A 16,598-nucleotide genomic window follows, 5' to 3' on the forward strand; every position below is an offset into this window, starting at 1 on the left:
GGAAAACCCTCAACAAGATGAACTGACACTGTGACTACAACAATGGGCTCAAACAAGAACAATCATGAGATTGGTGCAAGACCACGCCATGCTTCTCTCTGTTATGGATAAAACTGCCAACTCAATGGCACCTAACAACAGTAAATGGCAGACCAACTTTCTTCTCCCTCAGGATGTCTGTTAAAACAGGCAGGGTTTCAGTGAATCCAGCTCCCCAAGCCTTTGCTGGTCTCAGGATGGTTAAACACAATGGTGGACTTAGCAGACTTAACTCTGAGGGAATCCTGATGTTTTCATTGTGCGCCCTGTGAATCAAGCAATGGCAGTGGTAAAGGTCTCACTTGAGGCTGCCCACTGCTCACTTTCTGGTCCTTCTGAGCCACTTACCACCTGTCACCTTGCCTTTCTCTCAGTTCTTCCCTGCACTTAGCTTCCTGTGTCACACAGGCACAGCAGTGCCACCTTTGGGCCCTGGGCCTGAGCCATCCACGGTGGTGGATGCACTAGTCCCAGACTTACCAGCCAGGATCTGGAGGGCCCTGAGCAGCAAGTCACCTATGTACACTCAAACTAATAAGGACTTAGAGGCTTTGTGTGGGGAACCTGGCCTCTCTAGGGAGCTGGGAGTGTGGGGGGCACAGATGGCACCAGGTAACACTGCCAGAAGGAGTGCCACCAAAATTTTTTGGAGTGTTTAAACAGAAATGTATTATTTTTTAATTTCAAATCCCCATAGTTAGTTTTAACAACAGATATATTTTCCATAAGCCCAGCTAACATGAATACATGTAACAATATATCTACAAGGCTCAAACTTGATGCTGATTTACTTTTTGAACATGTATTCAAGTCAGAGCTGTCCTTCTTAGCTAATGACAATGACGTGATGACATTTTAAATCCTGTGGTTTCATCTGTATACACTTACAAGCATGCATTGTTTTTCATGTGGCTGTCGGTGTGTTTTAGAGTCCTGGTGTGGCTCTGTGAGATAAAGCACTGGACCGCAAGGTTGGCTTGAACCACAAGGTCGGTGGTTCAAACTCACCAGCTGCTCATTGGAAACCCTGTACAGGGTGGCTATGAGTCAAAAGTGACTCAACAGCACTTAACAACAACAATGTTATAATTCAATGTATAAAGATTGTGCAAAGCAATTTTATTGTTGTTGTTGTTAAGTGCCATCGAGTCGGTTCCGATCCATAGCGACCATGTATAGGGTTTCCAAGGAGCGACTGGTGAGCTTGAACCACTGACCTTATAGTTCAAACGGCTTTGCAGTCTGGCGCATTAACTCACAGAGGCACACGAGGACTCCATTTTATTATTAGTGTTCATAAATATAATATTCCTTAGATTATATGAACATTTTGTTGTTAGTGTTCATATAATCTAAGGAATATTATATTTAAGCAACTTACAACTTTATTTATCATGTTATTCTATGATTAAAATGATGATAATAAATATTCCTGATAGTCTGTATGGTCTGGTAAGGAGATGATCAATGACAAGGGGGATAGAAATTGGCACCATGAGTGATTACACTGGATGACACCAATCCTAGTGACGCCACTGGTGGGGAAGGCCTCCAAGAAGACCCCCAGAGACTTCCAATTATCCAATTAACCCAGCATGTCAGTGGTGTTCTGGAGTTCCTCAAGACTGCCAGATAAAGACTGACAAGAGAAAAGATACATGAAGTTCTGGTCTCCCGGTCTGTGTTCACAAAGCTCTGGACTCTCAGACCTTTCAGTGGGGGTGGGCAAAGGTGGGAGGAGTCCAGTGCAATTAAAGGTTCTCAGAAGACATAATTCATCTCTGCTCTGGGAATTCTGGGCAGAAAGGCTCTGCGCTCTCAACAAAGCTCATTTTCCTATCACCACATTTTCAAGGAGACCTGGACTTTGGGCGGGAAGTGGGGAGAATGTTCTTTCTAGCCTCTTCATTCCTATCTCTTACGAGAGACAATAAAGTCCTGTTGTGGCGCTGTGGGTTAATGCACTAGACTGCAAAGTCCTTTGAACCACAAGATCAGTGGTTCAACCTCACCAGTCGCTCCTCGGAAACCCTATACAGGGTTACTGTGGATCGGAACCAACTTGACAGCACTTAACAACAACAACATAAGAGATAAAAACCCATATTGTCACCAAACTGTGTTCCTCAGAAACCAAACAAATTCCTCCTGGGGACTCAGATCTGGTTTAAACCTGACCCTCTTCCCAGACCCTACTTTCCCTTCCTGCAGCCACTTTTCTCAGAGAGACTTCCTATGAGATAGGGTGTCTTACTTCTTCCTCACCATGGGCACCATTCAGCCCCCAAGCATCCCCTGAAACCAGAGCCACCTGGTAGGCAAGACGGGATTCCTGAGAGGTGAGAGTGCAGCCTGGCCTGACTGTGGCCCCTTAACCCTCACATTCATTTTGCCCAGGAAGAGCTGACTCCCTTCATTTCTCCTCTCAGCGGAAGGTGGTACAAGCAGCTAAGGTGGGGGAGGGCTGGAAGGAAGTGCCAGGCTTGGGAGGGGCAGCTCCCACAGAGGGAGGAGAAAGATAGGAAATGAGGGTTGTGGCTAAAGATAGCAAAGTCTTAGTAAGAAGGAAAGACTACAGAGGTTGAGGTATCCCAGATTCTTAGTGGATGGAGAGGGAAAGAGGGGGAGCTGGGGAGCAGGCCTCCTTGGCATTTCTGTGGAATTCAGAGCTGAGCTGCTGGTTAAATTGCGAGTTTGCAGAATCTGTAGAACAAGATCTGGGACTGCAAAGGGGCATCTGGCGGAGCCACACTACAAGAAGACAACTTCCAAGTGAGTACGTCATATTGCCAGACACCTGGACTCCTGGTCTCAGTTTCCGGGAGCCCCTTTTCCTAGAGTCTGGATTCCTAAATCATCAAGAGAAAGGACCGGGAGGGGACAATAATATATACCTGATGTAATGAGGCTCCATATAAGGAGCTCTGGGAGTGTCAGGCTGCTAAACTCAGGGTCAGCAGTTGGAAACTACCAGCTGTTTCATGGGAGAAAGATGAGGCTTTCTGCTCCTGGAAGGATTTACAGCCTCAGAAACCCTGTACAGGGACTCTATGAGTCAGAACCAACTCCACAGCACATAACCACTACTACCACCAAGGAGGGTCCATCAAACAGTGATCCCAAGGCCAAAGCCTCGTTGGTAATAACTTTGCTGCTACAAAGCAGCCCACAGCTGCCTAATCTACTCCTCCCTGATCTCCTAGCTGCCCTGTGGAATCCTGGGTACTCTAGACACTCTACACCTAGCCCCTCTCAGTCATCCCTCCAGGTCTGGGCTGAATCTTGGGGGCCCTGGCTTTTGTTGAAACCCACATGAGGCCAAGAAATACTTAATTCCAGGTTCCTCCATAACAACAACAAACCTTATAGGCAGACTCCTGGTGTGGTGCAGTGAGATCAACACTGGACTGTAAATCACAAGGCTGGCAGTTCAAACCCACCAGCTGCTTCTTGGAAACCCTATACAGGGTCACTATGAGTCAGAACTGACTTCACAGCACATAACAACAAGAAACCTCACAGGGAGTTCTGGTGTGGTTATCTGCAGGATAATGCACACTGGACCAAAAGGTCGCAGTTCAAACCCACCAACAGCTCATTTGAAACCCTACACAGGGCCACTGTGAGTCAGAACCAGTTCAATAGCACTTAACAATAACAAACCTCCCTGATGACTGGGGCTCCTCTCAACTCCTGAGGGCTTTCCAACGACGGAGACCCCAGAACTGCCTTTTAAATATGATTTGGAGACTAGGTCACATGCAAACCAGGACTCAGTTCTAAGGGGAAAACAGGGCAACTCGAGCTTCGTGGGAACTGGCAAAATCTTCTGCAAGTCCCGTGTTTCTATCCTAGTAGATCCTCCGGAAACACACATTATTCAACACACTCATTATGAATAAACACTGGCGGTACACCTGAGGAGAGTTTACAACGACAAAGGGGCTGCTCCTTACTCTCCTGAAGCTCATGGGGTGGGGGTTACTGGGAGATTCCGGCCCAGACTGGAAAAATGAGGGAGCTTCAGAAGAGGTTTACTTTGAATGCCTTAGGCAAAGAAGAAGAAAGGGGCATCACGGGCAGAAAAGAGGGTTTGCCAAAGTCACGAGATGCCAGGATGCACACGGGGGAGCTAAAGTAAGGCAGGTTGGGCAGAATCACTCCATCCCTCGTGCTGGGGAACAGCATGAATGACATTCAAGGGAAAGTCCCTTGATTCAAGGGACCTTAGGTTCCACCTAAGGGTCCCCGCTCTCTCCCCGCTCGCTCCCCAGGCACATTTCCCTCTCCGATCCGCAAGAATTAATGACCCATCTCCCTATTCTTCTCTCCCCAGTCGCACGCCATGTGCTGGGTCCTACTATTGCTGTTAGTGCTTTCGCCGGCGCTGCTCCTGAGCCAGGCAGGGCCTCTCCAGGAGAGGGTCCCGCTCTTCCGGCTCACTCAGCAGGGCCCCTGGGAAAGGGATGGCAGCAACCCCACGCGCTCGCCCTGCGAGGGTATTCCTGCCGGGAAGTTCACTTCCTTTACCCTCGAGAACCGAAGCCTGGAGCGTCTGCCCGGTTGTCTGCCACGCACGCTGCACAGCCTCGACGGCAGCCACAACCTGCTGAGCGCCCTGAGCGCGCAAGAGCTCGGTGCGCTGCCGGAGCTGCAGGTGCTGACGCTGCGCCACAACCGCATAGCCGAGCTGCGCTGGGGCTCCGGTGGGCCCACGGGCCTGTCCTTGCTGGACCTCAGCTACAACCGGCTGGCTGCCTTACCGCGCTGCGCCACCGGGCACGCGTTGCGCCGCCTCCACGCGCTACACCTCGCCGGGAACCCACTTAGGACGCTGCAGCCTGGGGCCTTCTCCTGCTTCCCAGCGCTCCGTTTCCTCAACCTCTCCTCCACCGAGCTGGGTGACGGCCAGCAGACCATCGCTGAGGCCGCGTTCACAGGAGAGGATGGTGGAGCCCTGGAGACTCTTGAGGTTCTAGACCTCAGCGGCACCTTCCTCACACACGGTGAGTATGGGCGGCGGAGATGCCCAGTTGGCCTGAACGCGGAGCCTAGGCTGACCACTTTTTTCTGTGAGGTGTGATTCCTGTGCTTAGTGCACAAGAGGTTTCAGACATAGCCACAGTTCGATTTTCTGAGCCAAGCTGAATTTTATTGTAAATGCCACCCAAGGAGTTGTTGCTGTGGTTGTTAGGTGCCGTGGAGTCAATTCCGACTCATCACACTGTCAGAGCCCGTGCCATCCTCACAATTGCTATGTTTGAACCCATTGTTGCTGCTACTCTGTCAATCATTGGGGGTCTTCCTCTTGTTCGCTGACCCTCCACTTTACTAAGCGTGATGTTCATTTCCAGACCGTGGCCCCTCCTGATAACATGCCCAAAGTACATGAGATGAAGGTTTGCCATCTTTGCTTCTAAGGAACATTCCAGCTGTACTTTATTCAACACAGCTTTGTTTGTTCTTCTGGCAGTTCGTGGCATATCCAATATTCTTCGCCAACATCTTAATGTAAAGGCATTCATTTTCTCCAGTCTTTTATATTCATTGCCCAGCTTTCACATGAATATAAGGTGATTGAAAATACCATTGCTTGAATGAGCACACCTTAGTCCTTAAAAATGACATGTTTGCTCTTTAACACTCAGGTGTCTTTTGAAGCAGTTTTGTCCAATGTCCTTGACTTCTTGAGTGCTGCTTCCAAGTGCATTGATTGTGGATCCAAGTAAAATGAAATCCTTAACAACTTCAGTTGTGAGGATTTTCATTTCTTTATGTTTAAGTATAAACCATACAGAAGACTATAGTTTTCATCAGTAAGTGCGCCAAATCCTCTTAGCTTTCAGTAAGCAGGATTGTGTCATCTGTTTATTGAAGGTTGTTAATGAGTCTTCCTCCAACCATAATGCCGCATTCTTCTTTATACATAGTCCAGCTCAGCATATGCATTGAGTGAGTACAACAAGAATCCTGGTGTAGCACTGTAGGGTAATGCAACAAACTGCAAAGTGAATTTGAACCACAACTTCAGTGGTTCAAGTGTACCAGCTGCTCCTCAGAAACCCTATACAGGGTCGTTATGGGTCAGAGTTGACTCGATGACACTTAGCAACAACAATGAAAGGATCTAACCCTGATACACACCTTACCCTGATTTTAAATGAAATGTTCTAGAATTCCCATCCTTCACAATGTTATCCATAAGAAATGGGAATTATTAGTTGGGGATGGGCAGTGTTTTGTTCTGTTGTGCATAAAGGTGCTATGAGTCAGAACCACTCGATAGCACCTAACAACAACAATATAGGAAACAAGGCCCAGAAAGGTGAAGTGGCTTGCCCTCAGTCCCATAGCTAGTTCACTGTTATCTTCCACACTTGAACCGAGGCATTCCAGAAAGCACTGGACCACAAGGTCAATTGAAACCACAGGTTGGCAGTTCAAACTCACCAGCCGCTCCTTGAAAAGCCGGTAAAGGGTTCTTGTGCGTTGGAACTGACTGGGTGGCACTTAACCACAATCTGTAACATAGCACAGCATAGCCAGATAAATGGAATACTGGGTGAATTGTTTGGGTGCTGGTTAATGGATGAACACAGCACCAAACATGCACAGAGCATAAAGAAACATGCTCTGAGGATGAATTCATTGATTTTTCTAGGTCTTCCTCCAACTTTGTTCCTCCTCTTCTCCTTACTGGGAAACAAGAAACAGTTGTCATGAAGTCGATCCTGACTCATATCGACCCATGTGTGTCAGAGTAGAACTGTGCTCCATAGGGTTTTCAATGGATGAATGTTTTCAAAAGCTGATTGCCAGGCCTTTCTTCCAAGGCACCTCTGAGTAGACTTGAACCTTCAAACTTTTGGTTAGCAGCCAAGTACTTACTCGTTATACCACCCAGGGAGGCCTTATTTATATTCTTCTCATACTACTCCTCTAGCCATCAGAGTGAAGTCTGGGTTGCTTTGAGGTGGAATCTAACTAGAGTTATATCTACCAACAGCAGATTCAGACATAGGAGCCCTGGTATCACTGTGGGTTGCACTTAGGCTGCTAACCACAAGCAGTTCAACTTCACCTGGCACTTCGTGGGGAAAAAGATGAGGCTATCTACTCCAATAGAGATTTACAGCCTCAGAAACCCATCACAAGGTCACTATGAGTCAGAACTGACTGGAGGGTACACAACGGCAGTACTAGTCCTAAATTCAAGTCCTTTCCAGCTGTGTTGTCATAGACCAATCTTTCTCTTCTCTGGCACCTCGACCACCTCATCTGTAAAATGGCGAGGGGTGGGAGAAAGGGTTGGTCATCTTTGAAGGCTTTTCTGGCTGAAAGGGCCTTGCTGTTACTAAGTGCTTTCAAGTAAGTTCCGACTCATAGCAACCCAGTATAGAGTTTCCGAGCAGTGAATGGTGAGTTTGAACCGCTCACCTTGTGCTTCAAGCCGACCTTGCAGTCCTGCACTTATCCTACAGTGCTGCACCAGGATTCAATACTGGCATGTTACCTGTCATTGTTAAGCACTGTAGCGTCAAACTTGTATAGGGTTCCCAAGGAGTGGCTGGTGGGTTTGAACCACTGGCCTTTCAGTTAGCAGTCCAATACTTATCTGACCATGTCATACCAGGACTCCACTGTAACCTACACTTCTGAAATTCCTAGGGCTGTAAACTGTGTCCATGATCAGCAATGACCTTCTTGAATCATCTTGTCACTCTTGTTTTGTCCTTAATACCATGCTGCCCTCTTGGGATTTTGCCTGCTTGAGGGTGCTTCCCCTTGGTGTTTCAGTTCCATCAGAGTGGATCAGAGACCTGCCCAATCTCACATCCCTCTACTTGAGGAAGATGCCTAGACTGAGGAACCTGGAGGGGAACATTTTCAAGATGACCCCCAACCTACAGCACCTGGATTGTCAAGACTCCTCAACCCTCATCTCCGTCAACACACACATCTTTGAAGATACTCCTCGCCTACAAACCCTTCTCTTCCAGAAGTAAGTGTTTCTGGGACATGACTGAATTTTGTCCATTGCACTATGTTGAATTCAAGGGTGAACCCAAAGGTATTGCTACTATGGTTCCAGTTCATACATGATTGTTGCTGTTAAATGCCATCAAGTTGATTCTGACTGATAGTGCTCTTGTATAGGATTTCCAAGGAGCAACTGGTGGATTTGAGCCACCAACCTTGTAGCTGGCAGTGCTTATCCTTCAGTGCCACACCAGGGTTTATTCCAAACAAACTGTGTTTAAGCATGTCTTTGTGATCAGTGGATGGATGATTGCAGACAAGTTCTCTTAGTAAGACTCATTAGGGTGCCTTCAAAAAAAAGTCCAATCAAAACAGTGGCTTCTGAGGGGATCTTCTGGACCATTGTTTTCTGGAACTCCAAAGGGGTAATCTTGAAAGATTTTTTTGAAGGACATAGAATGATCTTAGATGCTTATTAGGAAGAAGTTTTCAGAAATGGAAAACTGCATTGGTGGGAAAAAGCCCAGAAAACTTGTGCTGAGGATTTTTTTTTCCATCACAACAATGTACCTGCTCATTCTTCAAGGATAACAAAAGCTCTCTTATGATTGTTTTACTGAGAAATCTTACCCCATAAACCCTCCAGCCCTAATCTTGCCCTTCAGACTTCTTTTTGTTCCCCAAACTTAAAGAACATTTAAAAGGAGCACAGTTTGAGTCCTTCGAGGATACCAAAACTGCTGTTTTGATGTGGTATAAATCAAAGAGCACAGAATTCTTAAGGGAAGGGTTAAAGAGGTGGAAATACCTTCTTCAGAGTGTCTAGACCTAGATGGAAGATATGTCATGAAACAGTAGCTTTACATTTTGATTGTTTTTGTTTAATGAAGGTTTCTATGAATTGGGAGACCTGGTGTGGGGTTGTAGGATAAACACTGGACTGCTAACCACAAGTTCACACTCACCAGCTGCTCCTTGGAAACCCTATACAGGGTTGATATGAGTCAGAACCGACTTGACAGCACTTAACAACAACAACATGATTTTGTAGCAATACTTTTTGACTTGTCGTGATCTGAGTTACTATGAGGAAACTTCAAAAAGTCTGGAAAAATGGAATTGAAAGATAAAAAGAAAAACATATAAACTTTATTTCTTAACATAAGCTCCATCAAGGACAAGACATTTTTGTAAGTGATGATACCAGTCATCCCTAAAGAAATGTTGTTGTTGTTGTTGTTAGGTGCCATCGAGTCAGTACCGACTCATAGTGACCCTTTGTACAACAGAACGAAAAACTGCCTGGTCCTGGGCCAACCTCACAATTGTTGCTACACTTGAGCCCATCGATGCTGCCACTTGGCCAATCTGTCTTGCTGGGGGTCTTCCTCTTTTTCTCTGACCCTCCACCTTACCAAACATGATATCCTTTTCCTGGAAATATTATAGTCTTTTTAATATTATTATTAACTGAAGAAAATAGGTGCTTCTTAAAGATTTTTTTTTAAGATTGGGAAACAAAAAGAAATCAAAAGGAGCCAAATCAGGACTGTAAAGTAGATGCCTAATGACTTCTCATAGAAGTCCTCATAAAAGTGCCTCCGTTTGATGAGAGGAATCATCAGGATCATGGCTATGGGGAAGGACTTTCTGGTGGGGCTTTCCTGGGTGTTTTTCTGCTAAGTCTTAGGCTAAGGGTCTCAAAAACACTCTCATAATAAGTAGATATTATTGTTCTTTCACCCTCCAAAAAACCAACAAGCAAAATGCCTTTAGTATCCCCTTCCCCTCAAAAAAACTGTTGCCATGACCTTTGCTCTTGACTGGACCAATTCCAACTCTTGTAGACATAGCTTTGGTTTTGCTTTGTCTTCAGGATTGTACTGGTAAAGCCAGGCTTCATCTCCTATTACAAGTCTTCTAAGAAGTGCTTCTTGAGCTTGACCCTACTTGTTTAAAATTTCTATGGAAGGTTCTGCTCTTGTCTGCAGTAGATCTGGGTGCAACAGTTTTGGCACCCATCAAGCAGAAAGTTGGCTCAACTTTAATTTTTCAGTCAGAATTTTGTACACTCAACCAGTTGAGATGTCACTGGAGTTGACTATTGTTTCTGCTGTTGTCAGTCCAGTTCAGTGAGAGCACAAACAAGATTGTTTCCTTGAAACTTGATGTGGATGTTCTGCCTCTGTGGGGTTTATCTTCAGTATCTTCTTGCTCTTCTTAAAATGAATTATCCATTTGTAAATTGGGGCATTGTTCCCATAAACTTTGATTTCACCATTCTTCCTCCCAAGCTTTACCATAAATTTGATGTTTGTCCTTGCTTCAATTTTAGCAGAATTCATGTTGCTCTGATAGAGGCTCTTATCCTTAGTGCCACAAACTAGATCCTGTTCAGAAAAGTTATCATAAGCCAGTACAAGTTTATCTCAATGCAAAGAAGCCCCTGAAATCCATGTGTAGTTTTTTCATAATAGACATTTTCCATGAGCTTTTTGAAGACCCTTTATATGTATTATATAAAAAACAAGACCTTAAATTTTTTTCTCCCTTGAAGCCTTTGTTCTTCCTCATCCTTTAGATGGTATTTTGGGAAAGTTCCAGATAGTCCATCTGGCCTAATAACCCTGCAACTCAGTCCTGTCTTGTCTAGTATCTTATTAAAACTCAAACTTTTTTGCATTTGAAGTTTTTCTTTTGTCCAAGCCCAGGCTGGGAAATCTGTAGTGGGAAAAAGTGGACTGCAGAAACAAGTTCTCTTTGTGGAGTCACATTTTTTTCTCACATGTTATGCAAGTCCAGTTCCTTCCAGGGCTTAAGAAGGTCAAGGGATGATAGGAAAATGGGTAGTAAAGGTCCCACTTGCAGTTGGAATCTGCGGTCAGTGTCCTCTGACCTAGCAAATGTCCAAAGTGTCAGTACACCCAACCTCCTTCCCAAGAATAGCTACTATCCTAACTTCTAACAGGAAAGGTAGTATCTGTCTCTTTAGAGATGATCCCTAGTCACCTCCTTTCGTAACACCCCACATCTGGACTCTGGGAAGTAGGCACCTTGACCCTAGAATCACTCCCACATGCAGCCATTTTTCTTTTCTCTGCCAGGTCCAACCAACCTCTTATCTTTAGATTTGTCGTGCATCAGTAAGACAAAGTTTTAAGGGACATTTTCCAAGAGAGAATCTTGGAGCCAGTTTAGCTTAAGTTTCAGGAAACTTCATTTGGCCTAAAGGAAACATCCCTTCCCCACATTGTGGTTGGGGTTCCTCCAAAGCAATCTTCAAAGTCCAAATTCTTCCACCTTCTGACTTGTTCTCATAAAGCTTAGATGTGGGTGATGGGTCAGCATAACCCATTGCTTGATCTTTTGCTCATCCTGCACATGTGATCTAGTGCCTCACTTTAGGGTACGTGGAGCCATGGTGGATTAAGCATTGGGGTGCTGACCAAAAGGTTGGCAGTTTGAACCCACCAGCTCACTGCACAGGAGTAAGATGTGGCCGTCTGCTTCCGTAAAGATTACAATCTTGGAAACAGTGGGTTGTGATGGTGCAGTCTGCTCTGCCCTGTGAGGTCACTATGAGTTGGAATCCACTCGACAGAAGAGGGTTGGGTTTCTGAACATCACACAAACATCAAATTTATGATGAAGCTTAGGTGGTTCTGAGGGCCAACTCTCACAGGTTTCACTGTATACGAGGGGGCTTCAATCAGTTCATGAAAAAATTCCATTATCTTTCATTCCATTTTTCTGTGAATTCTTTGAAGTTCACTCATATTCTAACCTTACCAGACGAGTGCCAGAGACAATCCAGACCCAGTGAAAAGCAGCCTAACCAGATTGCTTGGTTTTGTGTGTGTTTTTCAGTTGCAACTTGAGTTTCTTCCCTCCTTGGATGCTGGATTCCTCCCAGGTCCTGTCCATTGACCTCTTTGGCAACCCCCTCACTTGTAGCTGTGAGTTGTCCTGGCTCCTCTTGGATGCGAAGAAAGTTGTCCTAAACAGGTAACACATTGACAAAGCAGACAACTGAGGAATTGAGAACAACCCTCAGAAGCTGCAGTGTTCTGGTTCATGTCTTTGTAATAGAACTGCGTCGGGCTGTGGGACAATTGGGTGGGGCTGCCATCTTCTTGTAGTTAACTCAGAGCCAGCCAGAAGACGCCAAGAGCAGGGAGCAACATACCTAAGAGGGTTTTTGTTGTTTGTTTTTAATGTTTAAACAGAAAGTGGAAATCCATATCACTGTTATCAATAGGGCTGTCTGGGTAGTGCAAATGGTTAAGCACTCAACTTCTAGGTGAAAGACTGGCAGTTGGAACCCACCCAGTGGGGCCTCAGAAGATAGATCTGGTGATCTGCCTCTAAAAAGTCCCAGCCTTGAAAACCCAAATGAACAGTTTCACTGTGCACATGGGTCACCGAGAGTCAGAAAAGACATCACAGCAACTAACAATTATCACTGATAAACCAGTGTCACCTGCCATAAATAGAAACAAACAAACCCACCTGGGAGGTTTCTAATGGGCTAGGTCTGGAAGTGGGGCACATTATTTCCACTCATATTCCATTGGCCAGCAGTCTGTCAGCAGGCCACGCCTAACGGCAGGGGAAGCTGGGAACTGTGGTCATCTCAGTTTTCTAGTGCTGCCATAAGAAAATACCACAAAGTGTTTTAAAGGACAGACCTCTGTCTCATAGCACTTCAGCAGCACTAGGTGCTTTTACTCGTTTTTAAGGCATGGTCCTTCCTGACCGCCTTCATCTTCCGTAGCCCCGGGATTTCTTTGGCTTGTAGACAGACCCTTACATACTGTCCCCTAATTGTGTGAAGGACTTTTCCTCCCTGTCTGTTCTCCCTCTTATAAGAAATCACTCACCAGGGATTAGGAGTATGACTCTCCCTACTCTGATATGACTTAACTGATAATGTCTTCAAAGAAAGATCCTATGTCCTCAAACAAGGGCATAGTCACAGGCACAGAGGTTATAGTATCAACATTTCTTTTTGAAGAACACAATTTAATCTATAACAGTAGTCTAGCTGTGTGCCCATTAGGAAAAGGCACATGGCTAAACTACTGTTAGGTGAGCAGCTAGCTATGTTCTGCCAAAGCAGGTGCTACCTTTGCCCCCGTTTTGCTACTGATGCAGGAGGCAGGATCCGCCTTCCTGCCAAGGCTGTACTCTAAGCCACTTGTCCTACTGAATTCCCAAGGCTAAGCCTGATTAATTGTTCTGGAGTCATTCAGTGCAAGGCCAGTGGGCTTACATGGGACAGGAAAAAAAAAATTCCTACAAAGAACTGACTGCAAGAGCAGTGTTTGCAGTGGGAAACACCTAGGGTGTTGTTGTTGTGAAGTGCCATAGAGTCAGTTCCAACCCACAGCGACCCTGTATAGGGTTTCCTAGGGTAGTTGGTGTAAAGTGTCTTCCAGTTGGTTCTGACTTATAGTGAACCTGTATAAGGTTTCCAAGGAGCAGCTGGTGGGTTTGAACCGCTGACCTTGCTTACCCTACAGCACCACACCAGGAAATGGTGGACACTGGGAACCCTTCATCCTGTCCTCGCAGGCCTGAGTACCCTCCAAGCAGCTCCACAGCTTGCCTCTCCTGTAGCTCTCCCCATCCCATAGGAGACTCGTCTTGCTTCCCACCTGTCTTAGTTCTCCAGTGCTGCTATAAGAGAATTCCCACAAGTAGATGGCTTTAACAGACATTTATTTCATCACATTTTAGGAGGCTAGAAATCCAAATTCAGAGCGCCATGTAGAGTAGGAGGCTTGCTTTCTCTGTCAGTTCTGGGGAACAGTCCTTGTCTCCTTGCAAAATACGTGGGCCAGTGAGTGTTCCTTGGAGATCTCCATGTATCTTGGCATTGGTCTTCCCCTGAGTCTAAGAGGTTCTCAGCGCAGGGACCCCTCATCCAAAGGACACACTCTGCTCCCAGCTCTTCTGTCTTGGTGGTACTAAGGTCTCTCCTTCCCTGTTGACTTCTCACTCCTTTTTTTATGTTGTATAAGATAAAAGATGATGCAGGCCACCCTAGGGAAACTCCCCTTACATCAAATCAGTTATGATCTGAGTAAGCAGTTCTGGTAGTATACTGGTTACGGGCTGCAAACCTCAAGGTCAGCAGCTCAAAACTATCAGCTGTTCCACTGAAAAAGATGAGGATTTCTGCTCCCGTAAAGATTTACAGCCTTGTAGCGTAGTGGTTATGAATTGGGCTGCGAACCGCAAGGTAAGCAGTTCGAAACTACCAGCTGCTCCGCAGGAAAAAGATGAGGCTTTCTGCTCCCGTAAAGATTTACAGCCTCAGAAACCCTGTTCAGGGTCGCTATGAGTCGGAACCAACTCCACGGCACATAACAACAACAAGGATACTGCAGACTACCCAGTCCTCTGACAGCTGATTGGCTGATCACATCAGGTCATATCAGGGGGGATGATGGCTTCATTACATAGCAGTCAAACCACTGGGAATCAGGGCCCAACCAAGTTGACACATACTTGAAGAGGGGCAGGGGACACAATTCAATTCATGACACCACTCAAGCTCAGCTGTCAAGTAGGGCTCAGTCTTCCCTGTTCCCCCACCATCACCCCCTACACACACACACACACACACACACTTCACACTTTGCAGTCAAAAGTCTCACAGTGGTACTAAGAGGTTGAGGCAGGCTGGCTTCACATCTGAGTTTCTCTAAAATGGGAATACTAGTACTTAGAGCTTCATAGAAGGGTGTTTGCTGCTAAGTGCCACAAGTTGGTTCTGATTCATAGCAACCCTGGATAGGGTTTCCACAGAGTGGCTGCCAGGTTTGAACCACCAAGTCTGTGGTTAGCAGTCCAGTGCTTATCCAACAGCTCCACACCAGCATTCCATAGAATAGTGCAGACTCAATTCCTTGACATATATCAAGTGCTAAGAATAGTCTGTAGAACATGGCAGGTACCAGTATGTGCTATGAGTACATTTATGACTATGATTACTACTACTCATTGCCAGGAAACAGATGACAACAAAGTAGCAACCAAGCGGCAAACTGCACCTAAGAGCATCTGGACGTGTTGCTCCAGTGCCTAGGTTTAACCTACAGCAGTTAGTTTCTCATTCAGAGCTTAGGTTTCCTTCTCTGTACAGTTGGGGTAATGACGGTGTTGGAATGATGACGGTGATGGTCACTGAGGGGTCTCGGTCACATGTTAGAGCATGTAACTAACATGTGGTACCTGGCAGGAGCATGTTGACAAGGCTTGGTTGGGGAGGAGGGTCATCTGGATCAAAGTCTCAGCCCAGCAAAGAAGTAGCCCAGAATCCAAACTCCTTCTAACTGGTTTGCCTCTCTTCTAGGGCAGCAGACACCTTGTGCGCACCAGCTGCAGGCTCCAGTGGCGTCTTCTCCACTTCTCTTTCTCTCTCCCAGCTGCCTGGTATATGCCAGGCACACCAAAATACCACCCTTGTTGCTTCAATCCCACCCTCTTCTAGCCACTCCACCCACACCCCATCAAGCCAGGCTTCTCCTAGGGGTCCCCCAGTCCCACGCAGCACAAACCCCTTTCCCCAGTTTACGGGACACGGATCGAGTGCTACCAATGCTCCCTCCTTTCCCATGAGTTCTGCAGCACCAGCGGCACTGGCCCACAGCAGTGCCCTGGAGGGGACTGCCCACTCCCTCCCCACCTCTACAGCTGGTTATGGCAACTCTAGTGTCCCACCCAGGGCTCAGGGCACAGTCAGCACAGAGCACCAAGTTGTGGGGCTTGTTGGTGGGCCCCACATCTCAGCTGTCCCCACCCCATTCACCAGCAAACAACATGGTCCCATCCCTACCTTAGCAAGCCCGTTAAGCCGGCCTCAGCACAACCTGGGGACTCCCGAGGCCCCCCACCCGAGCCCCTCTGAGAACGAGATCCCTATCTTGTTGTTGGATGACTACAATGAAGATGGGGAAGGGGAGACGCAGGAGATGGTGGGGACACCTCACCAGGACATCACCTGTGACTACCACCCCTGCAAGCACCTCCAGACTCCGTGTGTGGAGCTGCAGCGACGCTCCTCTTGCCGATGCCCAGGCCTCAGCGGTGAAGACACCGTCCCAGACCCGCCCAAGTTCCAGGGGGTGTCCGAGGTGACCGAGACGTCGGCGATTGTGCACTGGTGTGCCCCCAACTCGGTGGTGCATGAGTATCAGATCCACTACCATCCCGAAGGTCAGGCGGAGACCACAGAGGCAGTAGGGCAGGTCCACGCTACTTCTCGGCAGCTCCATCTGTTGGGTTTGACCCCGGCCACCACATACCACGTGTGCGTCCTGGCGACCAACAGCGCGGGCCTCAGCCTGCGGCGCGCCTTAGGTTGGAGGCGCCCGTGTGCCAACTTCACCACCAGGCCCAGCTCCTCGCTGCTGTTGGCAGCTCTGGGCACCTGCAGTTGCGTACTGCTCCTCAGCACCCTAGTGTTGGCGGCTTGTCTCTACCGGCGGCGACGGGCGCCCCCCCGGGAGTGTTCACACATGCACCTAGTGGCATATAAAAATCCAGCCTTTGACTATTCCCAGAAGCTCTAA

General features: G+C 47.0%; 1 protein-coding gene across 1 annotated transcript; it reads left to right on the forward strand.

Annotated features, from left to right (window-relative positions):
• Nucleotides 1-4,384: 4,384 nt before the first annotated feature.
• On the forward strand, nt 4,385-16,598 carry LRRN4 (leucine rich repeat neuronal 4). Its single transcript, XM_006870418.1, has 4 exons — nt 4,385-5,045; nt 7,837-8,041; nt 11,887-12,024; nt 15,380-16,598. Exons 1-4 carry the CDS (start codon nt 4,385-4,387, stop codon nt 16,596-16,598), a joined length of 2,223 nt encoding a protein of 740 aa, XP_006870480.1.

The sequence above is a fragment of the Chrysochloris asiatica genome, unplaced genomic scaffold (genome assembly GCF_000296735.1).
Source record: "Chrysochloris asiatica unplaced genomic scaffold, ChrAsi1.0 scaffold00141, whole genome shotgun sequence".
Lineage (NCBI taxonomy): Eukaryota > Metazoa > Chordata > Mammalia > Afrosoricida > Chrysochloridae > Chrysochloris > Chrysochloris asiatica.

What these genes read in the sequence shown, in the direction of transcription:
- LRRN4 (XM_006870418.1), top strand. Translation starts at nt 4,385, where the DNA reads ATGTGCTGGGTCCTACTATTGCTGTTAGTGCTTTCGCCGGCGCTGCTC. An exon ending in CGGCACCTTCCTCACACACG is followed by an intron (nt 5,046 to 7,836) that starts GTGAGTATGGGC and finishes TTGGTGTTTCAG; the next exon opens with TTCCATCAGAGTGGATCAGA. An exon ending in CAAACCCTTCTCTTCCAGAA is followed by an intron (nt 8,042 to 11,886) that starts GTAAGTGTTTCT and finishes TGTGTTTTTCAG; the next exon opens with TTGCAACTTGAGTTTCTTCC.